The sequence below is a fragment of the Aegilops tauschii genome, chromosome 6 (genome assembly GCF_002575655.3).
Source record: "Aegilops tauschii subsp. strangulata cultivar AL8/78 chromosome 6, Aet v6.0, whole genome shotgun sequence".
NCBI classification, from domain to species: Eukaryota; Viridiplantae; Streptophyta; class Magnoliopsida; order Poales; family Poaceae; genus Aegilops; species Aegilops tauschii.
Window position 1 is genome coordinate 101,337,561 of NC_053040.3, and position 20,548 is coordinate 101,358,108.

Consider the following 20,548-nt stretch of genomic DNA (forward strand, 5'->3'; position numbering starts at 1 on the left):
TGACACGTTTTTGTTTTTTCTTCTTCTTCTTTTTGTGTTTCGGCAGTGTGCATCCGTAATGTCTTTAGGACATTTCGTTGTTGCAGAGAATGGGTGTAGATTGATATCTCTGCAATACTATATATTCTCTTTGTCAAAAAAATGTGGGGCCACCTCAATGGCATCAAACAGTTTCCTGCAGCCGTAGGTGACCTTGTTAAAGGAAAAATGGTGATATCTCATGTGTGCACTATGTGTTGAAAATATGAGCAATTTACCATATGATTTAATCTACATAAATAGTAGAGAAAACATGACTATTATAGCAGAGATGAAACAAGTCATGCAATCTAATAAAGGGAAGAAAGAACTCCCAATCTATTTATAATCAAAATCATGTCAGTATATAGAGAATATCATAGGTAACAAAAATGACCCCCATGTATTGAGGATTTCTCACGGAAGGATTGTAGTTCTATCTTACCGGAATAAACTACTGTTGATCTCGCAAAAATATAAATTACAATTGAATCCGTTGACCACCTAGCGATGCCTATTTGTTAGGTAATAGACTTGACTATTTGCGCCACATCAGCATGACACGTTTTTGTTTTTTCTTCTTCTTCTTTTTGTGTTTCGGCAGTGTGCATCCGTAATGTCTTTAGGACATTTCGTTGTTGCAGAGAATGGGTGTAGATTGATATCTCTGCAATACTATATATTCTCTTTGTCAAAAAAATGTGGGGCCACCTCAATGGCATCAAACAGTTTCCTGCAGCCGTAGGTGACCTTGTTAAAGGAAAAATGGTGATATCTCATGTGTGCACTATGTGTTGAAAATATGAGCAATTTACCATATGATTTAATCTACATAAATAGTAGAGAAAACATGACTATTATAGCAGAGATGAAACAAGTCATGCAATCTAATAAAGGGAAGAAAGAACTCCCAATCTATTTATAATCAAAATCATGTCAGTATATAGAGAATATCATAGGTAGAAAAATGACCCCCATGTATTGAGGATTTCTCACGGAAGGATTGTAGTTCTATCTTACCGGAATAAACTACTGTTGATCTCGCAAAAATATAAATTACAATTGAATCCGTTGACCACCTAGCGATGCCTATTTGTTAGGTAATAGACTTGACTATTTGCGCCACATCAGCATGACACGTTTTTGTTTTTTCTTCTTCTTCTTTTTGTGTTTCGGCAGTGTGCATCCGTAATGTCTTTAGGACATTTCGTTGTTGCAGAGAATGGGTGTAGATTGATATCTCTGCAATACTATATATTCTCTTTGTCAAAAAAATGTGGGGCCACCTCAATGGCATCAAACAGTTTCCTGCAGCCGTAGGTGACCTTGTTAAAGGAAAAATGGTGATATCTCATGTGTGCACTATGTGTTGAAAATATGAGCAATTTACCATATGATTTAATCTACATAAATAGTAGAGAAAACATGACTATTATAGCAGAGATGAAACAAGTCATGCAATCTAATAAAGGGAAGAAAGAACTCCCAATCTATTTATAATCAAAATCATGTCAGTATATAGAGAATATCATAGGTAACAAAAATGACCCCCATGTATTGAGGATTTCTCACGGAAGGATTGTAGTTCTATCTTACCGGAATAAACTACTGTTGATCTCGCAAAAATATAAATTACAATTGAATCCGTTGACCACCTAGCGATGCCTATTTGTTAGGTAATAGACTTGACTATTTGCGCCACATCAGCATGACACGTTTTTGTTTTTTCTTCTTCTTCTTTTTGTGTTTCGGCAGTGTGCATCCGTAATGTCTTTAGGACATTTCGTTGTTGCAGAGAATGGGTGTAGATTGATATCTCTGCAATACTATATATTCTCTTTGTCAAAAAAATGTGGGGCCACCTCAATGGCATCAAACAGTTTCCTGCAGCCGTAGGTGACCTTGTTAAAGGAAAAATGGTGATATCTCATGTGTGCACTATGTGTTGAAAATATGAGCAATTTACCATATGATTTAATCTACATAAATAGTAGAGAAAACATGACTATTATAGCAGAGATGAAACAAGTCATGCAATCTAATAAAGGGAAGAAAGAACTCCCAATCTATTTATAATCAAAATCATGTCAGTATATAGAGAATATCATAGGTAACAAAAATGACCCCCATGTATTGAGGATTTCTCACGGAAGGATTGTAGTTCTATCTTACCGGAATAAACTACTGTTGATCTCGCAAAAATATAAATTACAATTGAATCCGTTGACCACCTAGCGATGCCTATTTGTTAGGTAATAGACTTGACTATTTGCGCCACATCAGCATGACACGTTTTTGTTTTTTCTTCTTCTTCTTTTTGTGTTTCGGCAGTGTGCATCCGTAATGTCTTTAGGACATTTCGTTGTTGCAGAGAATGGGTGTAGATTGATATCTCTGCAATACTATATATTCTCTTTGTCAAAAAAATGTGGGGCCACCTCAATGGCATCAAACAGTTTCCTGCAGCCGTAGGTGACCTTGTTAAAGGAAAAATGGTGATATCTCATGTGTGCACTATGTGTTGAAAATATGAGCAATTTACCATATGATTTAATCTACATAAATAGTAGAGAAAACATGACTATTATAGCAGAGATGAAACAAGTCATGCAATCTAATAAAGGGAAGGCAAATAATATCTGCACCTGTGAACTAGAACAGAACATATCTAGAACAAATACTAGAAGAAGAAAGTGAAGCATAATCTCGAACAAAAGGCACATGAACATGTACTGAGCTACAGCAGTAGCCGTAGCGTTGGCGTTAACGTTGTCACCCATGACGTCGGAGAGTTCGTCGATGTCGGGGAAGGCGTCCATGATGAACAGGTCAGTAGTCGCGCAAAGCGCTGACCAAAAATCTTATCACCCTTCTCCCATACAAGACTCAAAGAGGTGGGGTTTCAGAGGCCTATACTCTCTAGTGCGTCTTTAGACAACGGCTCGGCTCATTCCCACATCCCACGGCGGGCGGCAGAGGAGGAGCACGCGTGAATTTCTCTCTTGTTCTAATGCTCATACATGTGGAGAAACAACCTCTCTTATAAGAAGGTCCAACTCCTACTAGGTGAGCAGTATGGGACTAAACTTTAGTCCCACCTTCTTGCTTGCATGAATGGGCTAAATGGGCCTTTAGAATTTATTAGGAATTTTGAAACTAGTTATTGGGCTCGCCTAAAATAGACCAGATTTCAGCACTATGAAGCCGGATGTGCATGTCCCAGATACCACGACCACTACTGATCGATGGCTACCACCCCTTGAAGCCGCAGTAAAGCTGAACGTCGGTGTGTCGTACATGGACACCAATGGGGATGCGGGAGCCGGCATGGTGCTTTGGAATAGCGCCGGCGACATCACCTTCGTTGCTTGCCGGTCTCTCTTGCGCTGCCCAGGTGCTCTGCACGCAGAGTTGGCGGCGTGCTTGGAAGGGCCTAAATCTCGCTTTACAATGGTCTGCACAGCCGGTGGATATTGAGATGGATTGCATGGATGCTGTGAAGTTAATCTAGTTGCTCGAACTGGACAGATCACTACATGTGATGATGGTAGCGAAATTAAGAGTCTTTTTGGAGATAGGGATGTTACTATTGCTCATATTAGTAGGAACCAGAATGTTGTTAGTCACTATTTAGGTGCCTTTGGCTGTGTGGAGGATCACACAACTGTGGCTGCGATCTAGGCCCGCGGATGTTCCTATGTTGTGTAGGAACGATCTTGTAATTCCTTAAGCAATGAAATCCCTTACACCCCACACGCACACACAAAAAAAAAGAACGGTTGAACTGGTAACTAATGCAAAGTGGTACTCCGCGGTTATTTGGGACGGATTAGCACAAAAGTGGTAGCTTCTTGTTAGGTCTCCGAATTGTGGTATTTTTTTGGAATTTATGCCAGAAAAGTGGTGGGTTTTATGCTATTTGCTCTAATATGGTGAGGAACAACAAAGTTGAGTAGTTGTATCAGCAATGATAGAAAAGGTGGCGATGATCAAAATACAAATTGTCAAGCAGCTGCACTAGCTACGTGCGCTATGCAGTTTTGGTTCCACGAGCACTGCATGTCAGTTATTTTATTTTGCAATGATGACCTGATGAGCATCTACACCAAATATTTTGATGTGTTCTCTCTGCTTAAATAACTGGGTGACATGACATCCACTCATGCATCCACTACACCAGCGAAACTTTCTATAGCACAGTGGGTGGAGTGGCTGATCCGACTGAGAATGCGCACAAATAAAGGAAGCGAACGATGCCATTAGGGTTCTTGACAAGATCAAATAATTCAATCACCTCCTCCGCAGCGCGACGTCTCGATCAAAAATCGACATGGTCTCCGACGACATCAAGATCAAGCCATTGCAACGGCAGAAGGTATGCGTGATCGGAGCCGGGATGGCCGGGCTGGCGTCGGCCCGCGAGCTGCGGCGGGAGGGCCACGACGTGACGGTTCTGGAGCAGAGCGGCGACGTGGGCGGGCAGTGGCGGTACGACCCGAGGACCGACGGCGACGACCCGCTCGGCGGCGCGGCGGCGCCGGTGAAGGTGCACAGCAGCATGTACGCGTCCCTCCGCCTCATCAGCGCGCGGGAGAACATGGGGTTCACCGACTTCCAGTTCGCGCCCAAGGACGGCCGCGACGGCCGCCGCTTCCCGGGCCACCGCGAAGTGTACCTCTACCTCAAGGACTTCTGCGCCGCGTTCGGGCTCATGGCGTCCGTCAGGCTCAACACCAGCGTCGTGCGTGTCGCTCTGGCGCCGGGCCCGACGCGGCGATGGACGGTGAGGTCCGTCGATCTCGGCAAGTGCCATGGTGCCGATGAGGAGGAGGAGGAGGTGTTCGACGCCGTGGTGGTGGCCAACGGCCACTACTCGCAGCCGAGGTTGCCAAGCATCGAAGGCATGGAGGCGTGGAGGGGGAGGCAGGTGCACAGCCACTCGTACAGGGTGGCGGAGCCGTTCCGCGGCGAGGTGGTGGTGGTGGTCGGGTGCGGCGAGAGCGGCAAGGACATCGCCATGGAGGTCCGCAGGGTGGCTAAGGAGGTGCACCTCGTCGCCAAGTCCATGGAGGAGGTGACCCAAGGGCTCGCCAAGGTGCTCTCCAAGTACAGCGCCAGCGTGCATCTACAACTGCACGTACGTACTAGCGGGTTTTTTCCGTGCTCCAACCATGTCGATCCATGCATGCATGCAAAACGAAATGATTGATCCGTCCGGCAACGACGTTAGGTGGAGCGGCTGTGCGAGGATGGCCGGGTGGTGTTCGGCGACGGCTCCAGTGTCTTTGCCGACACCATCATCTACTGCACGGGGTACAACTACACTTTCCCGTTCCTGGATACAGAGGGAGCGGTTACTGTCGACGACAACCGCGTCGGCCCGCTGTTCGAGCACGTGTTCCCGCCGTCACTGGCCCCGTCGCTCTCCTTCATCGGTATACCCATAAAGGTGCCGTACGTTAACCTTTAGGCCAGTGCCAGTTAGCGACGTTGAATTACATCTTGATGATATTCTTTCCGGCACGTACAAAAACAATCAAAATGCATTTGGTCGCAGGTGTTTGCGCCTTGGTTCTTCGAGGCTCAGGCGAAATGGGTGGCGCAGGTGCTGTCCGGCAAGAGGACGCTGCCGTCGGAGGAGGAGATGATGCGGTCCGTGGAGGAGTATTACCACGCCAGGGAGATGGCTGGCGCGCCCAAGAAGTACACCCACGACGTCAGCTTGTTTGACACCACGGTACTAACAACTACTCCCGTCGTCCCATAATGTAAGACATTTTTGTGACACTATATTATTGTTAAAAAAACGTTTTACATTATAGGACGGAGGGAGTATATACAACGTGCACGTGCACGACTATCGGACGCTTGTACGGACTAAATAGATTTACACTGACATTGTTTGTTGCCTTGTGATCTGCAGTATATCGATGAGTTCGGGAGCAAGTACTGCGACTTCCCTGGCGTGGAGAAATGGCGTTACGAGCTGCTGTTGTCGTCGTTCGTCAACATGTTGGACAACCTCGAGACCTTTCGCGATGAGTACAAAGATAGCGACTCCATCCGCAACAGTGTGGAGGAGTGGCACTTGTCTGCACAACAGGCCCAAGCTACTGCCGCACCTGCTGCTACGAAAAAACAATCACAGTGATCGTTCTAGTCCGCCAAAAAAAGAAGAAGAAGAAGAAGAAGAACCAGCACAGTGATCGATCATGCACCAGACGCGCTTTCCATTCCATGAGGACATGTCGTGTTCCAGGCTGGCTTCCACGTACGGTTGTCATCGATATATCTATTTCGTTTTCATAGACGGTGTCACAGACTGCTTATATAAGTGCATTTGTGTGATTTTGTAGTAAATTAAGTTGTATGCGCATCCCACGTTTTCAAATGAACAAATCCGCAACTGTTAAACACTTGGCTTTGTGATGAGACTTTTAAAAAAGGATTGTTAAAACGAGCTTTGCTTCACCTACGAAAGGGTAGCTATGAATTTTACATAAATGATGAAGTGGCCTTATTTTATTGGATGGCACGCGGCGCCATCCTGAAAATCAGGTGGGAGATTAGTAGGGCTTAGGAAAAAAAAGTTGATTTACGCAAGTCTGGTACGTAAAGTATGTAGGTGTAGCAATATTTTTTTGTGGGTGGTAGCATTTTTGTTGTTAAAACTTAGCTAGCTGGGACGATTTCGTTCGATGCCTCAAACACTCCAGCACGAAGACCACGCATGCGGGCCCTTTTAGCTAGGCCTTCTGGTCCAATAAAACAATTCCCTTTGCGCAAAAAATAAACAAAATGTTAAATTGTGCAAAAAGAAATTATATATACAGATAAACTGAAAAAAATAGTGTAGACATATGCAGTGAGTATTACCATGTAGTGTACAAAAGTTAATTGCCATGCTACAGCAAAACATTTGCCGACGTCTATTACATTAGTTAGCAAAAGAAACATGCATAGTAAAATTTGCATGCAAAATGTAGAGATAAAACTTGTCGAAAAATTGCCATGATGTAGATTAATGCGATAGTTTTTCTACAAACATAATTTACCATGATTTGTTCAAACAAAATAGTTGCATAGTAACGTGGATGAAATTCAAAAAAATTACCATGGCATACAAACATAATTTACCATGATTTGTTCAAACAAAAAAGTTGCCATTTGAAAAAAAATCCAAAAAAATTTACGTTGGTGTATAAAAGGTAATAAAATTCCTTGAGATTTTGATAACAAATTTAGCACGGTGCATAGGAAAACAAAATTAACATGGTCCAAATAGTAAATTTGCCATGGTCCAAACTAATTAATTTTACATGCTCTAAAGAGGAATAGAATTGACATGGTCCAAAGAAAAATATCAAATTTGGCATGATATTTTTTTTGGTCATGGTAGAAAAGAGAATATATTTACCACGACGAGAAAACTAAAACATACATATCATGGGTTGTTTCAGTAGATTTTGCAAATCCCACAAGAGGATAACCAAATTTCAGATAATGAATGAAAAAGAACAACAACTTGAGTAACCATGGCAACAATATTGGAATGGATATCGAAGACGCTACAAAAAGTTGCCATCATGGCAACATATCCTTTTAGTTTTCCATGGCAAAATTTTCCATGGGGTTTTGATTAAAATTGCTAGGGTTTTGCCATGGGTTTTAAATTTAAATTGCCATGGTACGAAATTAAAATTGCCATGGTTTGTATTGACATGTAAAATGTAATGAACTGTACAAACACAAAATTACAAACATAAAAATTTCCTTGGAAGATCTATATTAAATTTTTACATGGTATTTCAATTAAAATTTCCATTTTTGTATGAGAAAATTGCCGCCTATGTAAATTAACAAAAAAAATGTAAACAAAATTGCCATGGCAAATACATATGAAAATTTGCCAGGTATTTTAATTGAAATTGCCATCCTTTGTATGGAAATAGAATGAAAATTGCAAAAGGCAAATTATGAACAAAATTGCCGTGGCATAGTCATATTAAAAATTGCCATGGTATTTCCCACTACAAAACAATTTGCTATGGCAAAGAAAATGTGTCTTGACTTACCATTTGGCTATGTTATGGGTTGTAAAAAATTCATGTCTTAGTCCAATTAAAATAAAAGAATGAATGCATTTGCCATGATTAAAATGCCATGGTAAAGAGAACTCGCCATGGTATCTACAATAGAAATTAAATGCCATGGTTAAAAACAATTATTTTGCCATGGTCCGATTCAAAAACGAATGTATGCATTTGCCATGTGAACATGGAAACACACGATGGTATGGACACCACATCTATACAAATGTTGCCATGTCAACTACGAAAGCGTATTGCCATGGTTACTTGAGAAAATAAGCATAAAAAATGCAAACTTTTCACACTAATTTGACATGGTACCAAACAAAAGCTACATGATGCCTTGACAAAAACTTGTAAAAGCCTGCTCCCAAGTATATTAAGAATGTCACCACTGTGGCATTTTTCAACATTGTTTTGCCAAGGCAACTACTGTTGCATGGCTTGCCCTATTTTAAATGAGTTTTTCCATAATGTCAACATGAATTGTAAAGGATAACAAAACATACTTTCAATTGGCTATGGAAAAAATACAACAAGCTATTGTCGAACGTCAAATTGGCTCTGTTGATGACACATACACAATTGTGGCAACGACACTGTGTTCGTCTTTGGGATGAGGATGTGGCCCGTGAGGATCCACCGGAGGCCAGCACACGGCCGTGGGATCTGGTGCATGAAGTAGAAGAGATGAGCTGCAGAGGAGCCAAGCCCACCGCCTCCATGTGTGTCGTCTCAGCGCCCGCATGCAATCTGCATCGCTCCGGCCACCTAACCTCCGCCCGACGAGTCCGCTGATAAAGGATGGCAACGGTGCTTCCACACCGCAGTGCATTAGTCATGGCAAAAAATTTCGTGTTTACATTTTCTAAGTTTATGTATCATGGAATTTTTTAATTTTGGGACCATGGCAAGTTTTGTTTTATACATCATGGCAAATTTAGCGTATGAACCATGACGATTTTTCTGACCATGGCAATTTATATTATTTTGGAATAAATTCATTAATTTAAGCCATGAAAAAATTATTATTTTGGAGCATGGCAATTTTAGTTTTTGTAGCATCGCATTTTTAGTTTTTTTTTTTTGGTAGACCAAGGTATTTATACGTTTGAGAGCATGGAGATTTTATTAATTGGATCATGGCGATTTTTAATTTTGCCACCACTTCTTTGTCTTTTGTATAATAGATACCTCCCCGTGCGATGCAACGGGAGTATAAACATTCTAGTAGATTAGCCCGTGATTGCAGTCTGTTATTACATTGGTGCACTAAAATCTTAGCCAGTTTTTGTATGCAATTGCCATGATTTATCTGCCATCTTATTGTTAAGCACTTTTTTGGTAAGAATTTACTTACTTGCGAATGAAAATATTATTCAGGAGAAAGATCAGAGATTGGAGAAAAATGGCATCTTATTGTTAAGCACTTGTTTGGTAAGAATTTAATAACTGACCAAAGAATTTTATTATTTAGGAGAAAAATCGGAGATGGCAGGAAAAAATCAAACGGGAGAAGGGGAAGGAGGGATCATATATAGAGAGAGGTTGGACGAAGGAGAGGGTGAAACAGGAACCTTACGTTCTTCTTAAGTAAAGTAGAGATTTTCATCGTACTAATTTGCAATTCCGTTATAACTTTTGCCATGGAAATTTAACAACAATTGTTGTTGTACTTTCAAATGTTTTTGCCATTTAAACTTTGTATACGTGTTGCATTGACTTTTCATAGTTTTCTTAATATACCATGGTAAATTTATAAATTAAAGCTTGTCATTTTTAATGTGTATTTTTCTACGCATTTTCTGTATAATTTCTTTTTCGTTCATGGTATTTTTTTCTCAAAAAAAAGTTACCTTTGTGGTGCCTTAGCCCACCCCAGGTGACCCCTGCGGTGCCTCCTCCTTCGTTAGTTACACCGAGGTCCCCAGATTGAACGTAGTGAATATCGGGGTCCTAATTTTATTTATGGCAGAGCCGAAACTATGTTTTCCCAAGGCACTAGGTCTTATTAATTCGGTGAAACTCATATACTTAGTGAAGTCTAAAATATAATACTCCCTCCATAACAAATTGTAAGACATTTTTTATGCCCTATATGCAAACCAAAAAAAGATTATATCATGGGTGTGAAGATAACATTTTTTGGGTGTGAATATAATTAGGTGGTTTCTGCTCGGTTAAAGTGGTACCAACTAGCTTAGCTAGGCAGTACGACAAGTCAAACCCTATATATCTCGTTGGACTAGTTCCTTTGGGCTTTTCGTTCTCAAGTCAAGTACAAAATCAGAGATGACATGAGCCGTGTACCTTGGCGAAGAAGATATAGGGTTTGACTGGCTGGCTCGGGTACGTGCCTCTTGCGTTATGCCCCTACTACACAACATGGTCGAATACAAGTCAATATAATCATACGGTACGTGTACGTAGCAACACATGACCTTCTAGCATGCTTGCATGCATCTACAGGACACGGCAGCTAAGCCTAGCCCAGTCATGGGAATTCATGGATACTCCTCATACCTCACCCCCGGACTTATCTAAAAGAGAAGAGTCGCACACGCATGTGCGTACGTCTGCGTATGATTCGGCACCAAGAACCAAAGACCAAGCACATGACTGTGACACGTGCTGAGTGTCACATCATCCTATGAGTATCTTTTGACTGCCTCAGATATATTCTTATCATCATATGCATATCTTTGACTGCTTCAGATATATTCTTTTTTTTTCAGCAGGACAATACGACCGCCATTTGATGGTAAGCTAGTTCCAGGAAATCGACAGAGAATTGACACCGGCTACAGCAGATTGTGGCTGGAGCGGCACGACCAATCAACCGTGTATGAACTAAGGAATGGCGTCTAGGTACACTACCTGTAGTCTGTAGATGGTCCTGCTACTGTGCACTACACTGCGCCTAGCTTGTGGTGAGTTTGAGAAACGTCTGTGCGTACGTATGCATATATATAGGCAAAAGTTGACCATCCTTTGCACGTAATACAACCGAATGTGGCTGCTGCATGCCTACAAAACAATTGTCCGGTCCATGCATGCATGCACGAGCTGGCTCGCAGTCCTGCGTTCAGTTCATACATGCATGCCCAATTTTCCATGCATTTCCTATGTGGCGGTCCGTGCATGGCGCTCGTGCGGCCAGCAACACAGTGTGCTGCATGGGCGAGTATCCTGTGATACGGGAGCTTAGGTGCTCCCATGATAGGGGCTTTTGGGCCATCGGATCTCAGATCCAACGACGTATGAGAAGCTGCTGTAGCTGCTGTACTTGTGCGTATTTTTCAGATTCTATGAGGGCTTTTGTGCAAAAAAATTCATCATCTCACAGAAACTGTTGGATTTGAGATCCAACGGCTGAGGGCGCACGGGAGCATCAGATATTTTCCCTGTGCTGCATGTCGACAGGCGGATGCCGTACACGTATATTAGAAGAAAAATGGGGTCCTTGTTAAGTCCAGTCCATGGATGATGCAGGGGGTCTCTATCTTGTTTTTATTCTTTATTTAAGAAGAAAAAAGATTAGCTAATTCTCTTTATATGAAAATTAATAAAATCTAATCTACCCATCACAAAAAGTCTAAATTAATTTTTACACTATTTGATTGTATGGAGAGACTTATGCGGTTTTTCTTTCACTTTTTTCTGTTTGATGACTTACCGGTTCTTCCATGCGTCACACAATTATACTTGCACGTCCGCACTGTTAGAAGGGAGAGAGAGATTTGGTGGAATAGTTTGTTCATTGTATTGCTTGAGCCTCGTGGGCATATATATAGGAGTACAATCATCTACTTGGAGTACAAGACAAGCCAGAACAAATCCTAGTCTATCTCGTCTTTCCTAATAAACATTATACTCAACATCCCCCCGCAGTCACAACGGTAGCGACGCAGACGGTGAGACTGGAGAAGAACCGAAGGCAAGCCGACGGACACCCCCCCACAGTCGTAACGGTCGACGCATCGCGGAGTCGTGGCTGGAGTGTAAACCGCCGAGGTTGCTCAAGCAGGCGGTAGCCCTTTGTGCCGTTTGTCGATGTAGCCGAGAGCGTGGGTGGTGGAGCCGTGGTCGAGGTAGCCGTGCGAAGAATGCCGTGGTCGATGTCGAGTCGGGGTAGTGGGTGTCGAGGAAGTCGCCGTGGAGCCGCGGGCGCAAGGGGGCGCCGAGTTAGCATGGGCGCAGTGGTGTCGAAGTAGGGGTGCGCCGGGAAGAAAATGTTGTTGACGACGCGTCGCAGCGGGTTTGCCAAGCCCGGGGACACATCATGGACGAAGGCACGCACCGGTGTTGCCAGCACCGGGCATGCGTAGACGGACGAAGACAAAGTTGACGAAGCGCCAACCAGGCTTGCCAGGCCCGGGGACATGTCGTGGATGAAGGCATGCATCGGTGTTGCCTGCACCGGGCATGCGTAGACGAGGGACCTGCACGAGCTGTACGCCATGTCGGAGAAGTCGGAGGGGCCAGCAGAGAAGAACTCGACGACGATTGCGGCGTCCATCGGCGCGGGGCCGATGTCACCAACGGTGGTCGGAGTAGACGAAGTGGTCGGGATAGATGACGGCGACGCTGGCGACGGGCTGGTGCTGGACGAAGACGAAGGGGGTGGACGGGCGGCGGCGGCCAAAGAAGAGCGGCAGCGGCGGCCTGACGGCGGCGACGGCGGCTAGGTTAGGAGTGCGGCGGCGGTGCTCGAAGTAGGCGAAGAACCCTGACAGCGTGACGAAGACCGGCGCGGACGGTGGCGTTCCCGCGCCAAGGAAGACGGCGCGGCGCATACTACGGGAGGTCGACGCACGGTGACGGCGGAGTGGACCGCGGGCCGCGGCGCTACGGCCCGAAGGGGCGACGCAGCGGCGGCAGGCTGGTCGGGGCGACGACGGGAAGACCTCTGGGCGGCGGCGGGGACCACGGGCCGCGACGCTGCGGCCCGAAGGGGCGACACAATGGCGGTTCGCGAGTCGGTGCAACCGCGGGGACGGCCTCGGGGCGGCGGCAGGGACCGCATATCGCGACACTACGGCCCGAAGGGGCGACACAGCGGCGACGCACGAGTCGATGCAGCCGCGAGGAGAACCACGGGGCGGCGGCGCTGCGGCCCGACGGGGCGACACAGCGGCAGCCCGATGCTCGATCGGTGGAGAGGCGCGCTGAATCGGGGACGGTCTTCACGGGACCTGCGGAGGCGCGCGTAACCGACGGGCCAGGTCGGTCGCGCGGCGTAGATGAGGCGGATCACCGCGGCGAGCGGGTGATCAAGCCGATCGCGTGCGAGGTCGGGGACGCCGCTCGATGGAGGCGTGGTGGCGGCGGAGTCCGAGATGAAGCCGGCGACGATGGACGGCGTGGGACGTCGTGCGGACGAGCTTGTCAGCACCGGCACCCGAGCTGCCAAAGCAACGACGGCGCCCAGGCAGCGAGGCCTGAGCGACCAACGGAGCAGCGACGCCCAGGCAACGAGGCCCGAGCGATCAACGGAGCAGCGGCGCCCGAGTTGAGGCCGCCGACGAGCCTGACGCAGCAGTCCCGACGGAGCCGAGGACGAGGCCGACGAGGTAGACCGCCGGGCCGCCATGCAGACGCGGCGAAGGCGGGTGATGTGGATCGCTGGGCGGGTCGGCGCGCAAGCGACGACTATGATTGGCCGTCGCATGGTGCGAGGCCGCCGGGTCGGGGCGATGCAGGTGTCCCGGTCGGAGCAGGGCGGTGACGGCCGGCGCAGGGCGACGAGTGGACCGACGCGCGGACGGCGGCCGGCCCTGACGGGCCGCCTCGGCGCGCGTGGCCGCCGGGTCGGAGGAGAGGCCGGCTGGTCGCGCCGTGGTCGGAGTAGAGGCGCTCGGAGTCGACGGCGGCGGTGGGCGACGCAAACCGATCAAGAATAGATCAAAAACCAAAAAGAAATTGCGCGATCAAGATGACCGGCGGGAGAGAGAAAACCCCGGAGCAAGGCTCGGGGAAAAGACTCTCTAGGGCAGCTGGTCACTTGACCGGCGGACGAACCCTAGGTACAGGCGACGCGGCCCCCAGCGGCGGTCATGGAGGCCGACCGCCCCAGGGGCGGCGCGCGGGTGCGGAAGCGGCGGCGGCTAGGGTTTAGGATCGACTTGCTCTGATACCATGTTAGAAGGGACAGAGGGATTTGGTGGAATAGTTTGTTCATTGTATTGCTTGAGCCTTGTGGGCATATATATATGAGTACAATCATCTACTTGGAGTACAAGACAAGCCAGAACAAATCCTAGTCTATCTCGTCTTTCCTAATAAACATTATACTCAACATCCCCCCGTAGTCACAACGGTAGCGACGCAGACGATGAGACTGGAGAAGAACCGAAGGCAAGCCGACGGACCCCCCCCCCCCACAGTCGTAACGGTCGACGCATCGCGGAGTCATGGCTGGAGTGTAAACCGACGAGGTTGCTCAAGCAGGCGGTAGCCCTTTGTGCTGTTTGTCGATGTAGCCGAGAGCGTGCGTGGTGGAGCCGTGGTCGAGGTAGCCGTGCGAAGAATGCCGTGGTCGATGTCGAGTCGGGGTAGCCGGTGTCGAGGAAGTCGCCGTGGAGCCGCGGGCGCAAGGGGCGCCGAGTTAGCATGGGCGCAGTGGTGTCGAAGTAGGGGTGCGCCGGGAAGAAAATGTTGTTGACGACGCGTCGCAGCGGGTTTGCCAAGCCCGGGGACACATCATGGACGAAGGCACGCACCGGTGTTGCCAGCACCGGGCATGCGTAGACGGACGAAGATGAAGTTGACGAAGCGCCGACCAGGCTTGCCAGGCCCGGGGACATGTCGTGGATGAAGGCATGCATCGGTGTTGCCAGCACCGGGCATGTGTAGACGAGGGACCTGCACGAGCTGTACGCCATGTCGGAGAAGTCGGAGGGGCCAGCAGAGAAGAACTCGACGACGATTGCGGCGTCCATCGGCGCGGGGCCGATGTCACCAACGGTGGTCGGAGTAGACGAAGTGGTCGGGGTAGATGACGGCGACGCTGGCGACGGGCTGGTGCTGGACGAAGACGAAGGGGGTGGACGGGCGGCGGCGGCGGCTATGAAGGTAGCGGCGGCGGCGGCCAAAGAAGAGCGACGGCGGCGGCCTGACGGCGGCTAGGTTAGGAGTGCGGCGGCGGTGCTCGAAGTAGGCGAAGAACCTGACAGCATGACGAAGACCGGCGCGGACGGTGGCGTTCCCGCGCCAAGGAAGACGGCGCGGCGCATACCACGGGAGGTCGACGCGCGGTGACGGCGGAGCGGACCATGGGCCGCAGCACTATGGCCCGAAGGGGCGACGCAGCGGCGGCAGGCTGGTCGGGGCGACGACGGGAAGACCTCTGGGCGGCGGCGGGGACCACGGGCCGCGACGCTGCGACCCGAAGGGGCGACACAATGGCGGTTCGCGAGTCAGTGCAACCGCGGGGACGGCCTCGGGGCGGCGGCAGGGACCGCATATCGCGACACTACGGCCCGAAGGGGCGACACAGTGGCGACGCACGAGTCGATGTAGCCGCGAGGAGAACCACGGGGCGGCGGCGCTGCGGCCCGACGGGGCGACACAGCGGCAGCCCGATGCTCGATCGGTGGAGAGGCGCGCTGAATCGGGGACGATCTTCACGGGACCTGCGGAGGAGCGCGTAACCGACGGGCTAGGTCAGTCGCGCGGCATAGATGAGGTGGGTCACGGCGGCGAGCGGGTGATCAAGCCGATCGCGCGCGAGGTCGGGGACGCTGCTCGATGGAGGCGTGGTGGCGGCGGAGTCCGAGATGAAGCCGGCGACGATGGACGGCGTGGGACGTCGTGCGGACGAGCTTGTCAGCACCGGCACCCGGCTGCCAAAGCAACGCCGGCGCCCAGGCAGCGAGGCCCGAGCGACCAACGGAGCAGCGGCGCCCGAGTTGAGGCCGCTGACGAGCCTGACGCAGCAGTCCCGACGCAGCCGAGGACGAGGCCGACGAGGTAGACCGCCGGGCCGCCGTGCAGACGCGGCGAAGGCAGGTGATGTGGATCGATGGGCGGGCCGGCGCGCAAGCGACGGCTATGATTGGCCGTCGCATGGCGCGAGGCCGCCGGGTCGGGGCGATGCAGGTGTCCCGGTCGGAGCAGGGCGGTGACGACCGGCGCAGGGCGACGAGTGGACCGACGCGCGGACAGCGGCTGGCCCTGACTGGCCGCCTCGGCGCGCGTGGCCGCCGGGTCGGAGGAGAGGCCAGCTGGTCGTGCCGTGGTCGGAGTAGAGGCGCTCGGAGTGGACGGCGGCGGTGGGCGACGCAAACCGATCAAAAATAGATCGAAAAACCAAAAAGAAATTGCGCGATCAAGATGACCGGCGGGAGAGAGAAAACCCCGGAGCAAGGCTCGGGGAAAAGACTGTCTAGGGCAGCTGGTCACACGACCGGCGGACGAACCCTAGGTACGGGCAACGCGGCCTCCGGTGGCGGTCATGGAGGCCGACCGCCCCAGGGGCGGCGCGCGGGTGCGGAAGCGGCGGCGGCTAGGGTTTAGGATCGACTTGCTCTGATACCATGTTAGAAGAAAGAGAGGGATTTGATGGAATAGTTTGTTCATTGTATTGCTTGAGCCTTGTGGGCATATATATATGAGTACAATCATCTACTTGGAGTACAAGACAAGGCAGAACAAATCCTAGTCTATCTCGTCTTTCCTAATAAACATTATACTCAACACGCACGGTTGAGCACAACTGCAGTTGCACAATCGAGTATTAGTGCGTAAATATATACTCATTCCGTCCAAAAATAAGTGTCTGAATAATATATCCAATAATTTACTATTTTGTTTTATTTTTGCCTTTTCTACACTGCGCATAGCTGCACTTACATGCCCGTTCGACTGCACTCAACTGCGATTGTAGGCTTCCGTTCCTCCAATTATGTGTCCACGTATCAGGCACAACTATAGTTGTAGGTCCTCCGGCTCTGCGCACCTACATGTGAGCCGGCCGCGTGCAACCGTAGTTGTAGTTGCATGTTCGCAAGGTGTACTCAACTGCATGCCCACCGGTCATTAGAATTGCAATTCCACACTTGCGCACCTATGCACAACTGCGTACCCATCAGCCCGCACACTATCAAATTTACGTATTTTGTGTAAAGGAAAATATAGTAAAACAATCAAAAAACAAAAACTAAAGGGAAAATATAATAAATATGAATGTCCTAATATTGTTGTTCAGTGGGATGGTGTTTAGTTAATTCTCGTCTAGATTGTAGATAGTCATACCTCAAATCAGAAGAAGAAAATTGCCCTAATATATACACACAAAATCTTAATTGATTTATATTAGTTATTCGCAAAAAAAAGTTAATTTATTCCTGCCCGATACAATTAGTTCACTACTTCCTACATGCAGGTCAATGCTGTACACATCATGGACCGACAAGGTACCCGAAACGCCAACGCTGTTGAATTTCTTCCACGTATTATTACAAAAGTAAAAGCAGTTTTTGACCGTCTTGATATTTTTGATCGAGCCTGACAAGCAGAGGATAGTCTACCAGTGAAGTAATTACAACAAAAACTGTCATGCTAAATACTGTAATAATTCATTTTATTGCCCGTAGCGTTTGTTCACGACTAATTATGAATACGAACTGACTAGTTCCCCTCAGTCCAACCAAAACATTAATCACCCGAAGTAAACCTACGCAGTACTAATTGTCTCGTTTAACCCGCGCACGAAACCGCTCGTGCGGTACGGGTACGACCGTGTCCAGTGTCTGTAGTAGGTAAGCCGCCTATAAAAGCCTTGGCCAACAAACCCCTACCATCCTAGGAAGTTGGCAGGCAACCTTCGATCTCTCTCGATCGAGTCTCGATCAACACAAGAACCGGCAAATTAGCTTCGGGTTCTTCGTATACTGTCATCATGTCTAGCCTTACGACCATTAGCAGCGGCGCCATGGAGGAGTCGCAGGAAGTAGAGGAGCTCGTCGACACAAGGCTGTCCCTCGTGATCGGCGCCGCGAGCCGTCCGCCGCCGACGGTCCTGGCCCTGCTGCCGGCGACATCACCGGAGAACGAAGCGGCGGCACGTAGGAAGAGGAAGGGACAAGAGAACGGTGCGGGCGGCGTCGCTGCTACTTCGAGGCAGCATAGCAAGAGGGCCAAGACGGTGCACGACAGCAGCGACGTCGACGACGACGACGACGACGGAGGGGACGCGGCCCGCAGCGACGGGACGAGGAAGAAGCTCAGGCTCACGGTGGAGCAGGCCGCGCTCTTGGAGGAAAGCTTCCGCGCCCACAACGTCCTCTCTCACGTACGTCCATACTGTACCTTCTAATTTCTGTCCTTAATTAGCATCTTCATGCAAGAAGATTCTGACCGGATTGTTTTGAATTGCAGGGTGAGAAGCACGATCTTGCGAGGCAGCTTGGGTTGAAGCCGAGGCAGGTGGAGGTGTGGTTCCAGAACAGGAGGGCGCGGACCAAGCTCAAGCAGACGGAGCTCGACTGCGAGCTGCTGCGCCGGTGGTGCGAGCGCCTCAGCGACGACAACGCGCGGCTCCGGCGAGAGCTCGCCGAGACGCTCTCCTCGTCGCCGGCCTTCTTGTCCAGGCTCACGATGGCCAACGACAAGGCTGTGTGTTCGTCCTGCAACAAGCTGACCAGCGCCCGGATGCCGGCATAAGGGACAGCGAGATTATTACTGCCGCCCTGAAATGCATGCGTCGATCATTTGTTGAAAAAAACAGTGCACTATAGTCAGTTAGCTTTATGTTTGTTACCTGCATGAGCTTCAGGAAACAAGAGGTTTATAATACTAGTATGTACTAGTGTCTATAGATTTTTTCTTCGAAGACAAATTTTGAAAATTTTGATAATGTTTATAGAATACCAAGGACGGAGATAACTATCTGACGATCGCTCAGGAGGCCCCCTAGCGAATGTTCCAGCCAGGATCGTTTGCCCAGGACGTACCTCGCGCGAGGCTCCCCTCAGCCAGGGAGCAGACCGAATAAGTAATTTTACCGGTGTCGGGATATACCGGTGGGCAATCCACCCTCCATCGTTTCATCAAGATCCATGCAGGTTTTATACTCTATTTTTAGATATCAGACTACACATAGCAATACATGTACTAGTGTAAGATATTGTCAGCTTTTACAGAAAAGAGAGAGTTAGAGTAGAGACAACGGTGCATGCATGCATGCATTCACTCACGGGATACATATGACATGCATTTTATTTTCATCCTCATATTTTTAATGACTTATATCTTTTGAACCAAATGTCCATTATTGAAACTTTTTGTATATTTAAATTCGTGGTGACAAGATCTACATAACAAGATCAACTTTGGATATGTTTGAAATATATTTTATTTTATATGTTTCAATTATTTATGAAATCACTTTCATAAAACACTAAATTGTTTCACTATTTCATAAAAGTTTTTTCTATTGTTTCGCTCATTTTCACAAACTGGAATATGAAACTCACAAAGACACAGATATATTTGATATAGTAGTAAAATAGAAGTTTAATATATTCAATTTAGACGTGTTTGACTGCAACTTAGACGTGTTTGAAATAGTCAATTTCACATATTTCAAATAAACCTATTTCACTAATTTCTTATTTTTATATTTTAATTATCTTTTAATATCGCTTTCATAAAAGTGTTTTTGACTGTTTCGCTAATAGAAGTTAAAAAATCATTTCACTCGTTTCAAAAATAGATTTCTCACATTTCAGAAAACATATTACTCTCATTTGCAATACTAATTTCACTGCAAATTTAAGAAATATATTGAAATATATTCTGCTCATAAAAAATATCAGTTTCAAACACTTAAAAATTAGTTTCACAACAAAAATTGGTTTTATTTCACTTTTATTCAAATAACTTATTTCACTCATTTCAGAAAACACACTGCACTCGTTTACAAAATATAGATTTCACCCATTTCACTAGTTTCAGAAAACTGATTTCACTCATTACAAAATATATATGAGAAACTAATTTCACTTCGTATTTATGAAAAAAATATTGAAACATATTTCACTCAGCAGAAATATCAGTATCACACAATGAAAAAGTCTTTTCACACCAAAAAGATATATTTCACTTTTTTCAAATAACTCATTTCACTCATTCAGAAAACACACTACAGTCGCTCAATTGAAAAAATATATTTCACTTGTTTCAGAAAACTGATTACACTTATTACAAAAGATAAATTTCACTAGTTTCAGTAAAACACATCACAGTTACTCCATTGAAGAAACAGTTTCACAAGCTAGAATATGAAACTCACAAAGAAAACTATATTCGGAAAAGTGTTTCAATCATTTCAATAACTGATTTCAATCATTTCAAAAATTGTAATTTGAAATGAGTGAAATTAATATTTTGATATGATTGAAATAGTAAAAATTAAACTAGTTTAAATATATTCAAGA

At 47.4% G+C, this 20,548-nt stretch overlaps 2 protein-coding genes across 3 annotated transcripts; both read left to right on the forward strand.

The window, feature by feature from the left end:
* The first annotated feature begins 4,211 nt into the window (after positions 1 to 4,211).
* On the forward strand, positions 4,212 to 6,434 carry LOC109775006 (flavin-containing monooxygenase FMO GS-OX-like 9). 2 transcript variants are annotated; one of them, XM_045229728.2, is made up of 4 exons: positions 4,212 to 5,155; positions 5,249 to 5,467; positions 5,576 to 5,786; positions 5,942 to 6,028. In XM_045229728.2, exons 1-3 carry the CDS (start codon positions 4,349 to 4,351, stop codon positions 5,783 to 5,785), a joined length of 1,236 nt encoding a protein of 411 aa, XP_045085663.1. In that variant the 5' UTR covers positions 4,212 to 4,348; the 3' UTR covers position 5,786; positions 5,942 to 6,028. The 2 variants fall into 2 exon arrangements, with proteins under 2 accessions (XP_045085663.1, XP_020189355.1); XM_020333766.4 differs by having other exon boundaries at positions 4,217 to 5,155; positions 5,576 to 5,755; positions 5,942 to 6,434.
* An 11,493-nt stretch (positions 6,435 to 17,927) lies between these two features.
* On the forward strand, positions 17,928 to 19,195 carry LOC109775012 (homeobox-leucine zipper protein HOX18). The gene is made up of 2 exons (XM_020333768.3): positions 17,928 to 18,402; positions 18,489 to 19,195. Exons 1-2 carry the CDS (start codon positions 18,010 to 18,012, stop codon positions 18,771 to 18,773), a joined length of 678 nt encoding a protein of 225 aa, XP_020189357.1. The 5' UTR covers positions 17,928 to 18,009; the 3' UTR covers positions 18,774 to 19,195.
* The last annotated feature ends 1,353 nt before the right edge of the window (positions 19,196 to 20,548 follow it).

What these genes read in the sequence shown, in the direction of transcription:
- LOC109775006 (XM_020333766.4), top strand. Translation starts at nt 4,349, where the DNA reads ATGGTCTCCGACGACATCAAGATCAAGCCATTGCAACGGCAGAAGGTA. An exon ending in GCGTGCATCTACAACTGCAC is followed by an intron (nt 5,156 to 5,248) that starts GTACGTACTAGC and finishes CAACGACGTTAG; the next exon opens with GTGGAGCGGCTGTGCGAGGA. An exon ending in TCAGCTTGTTTGACACCACG is followed by an intron (nt 5,756 to 5,941) that starts GTACTAACAACT and finishes TGTGATCTGCAG; the next exon opens with TATATCGATGAGTTCGGGAG.
- LOC109775012 (XM_020333768.3), top strand. Translation starts at nt 18,010, where the DNA reads ATGTCTAGCCTTACGACCATTAGCAGCGGCGCCATGGAGGAGTCGCAG. An exon ending in CCCACAACGTCCTCTCTCAC is followed by an intron (nt 18,403 to 18,488) that starts GTACGTCCATAC and finishes TTTGAATTGCAG; the next exon opens with GGTGAGAAGCACGATCTTGC.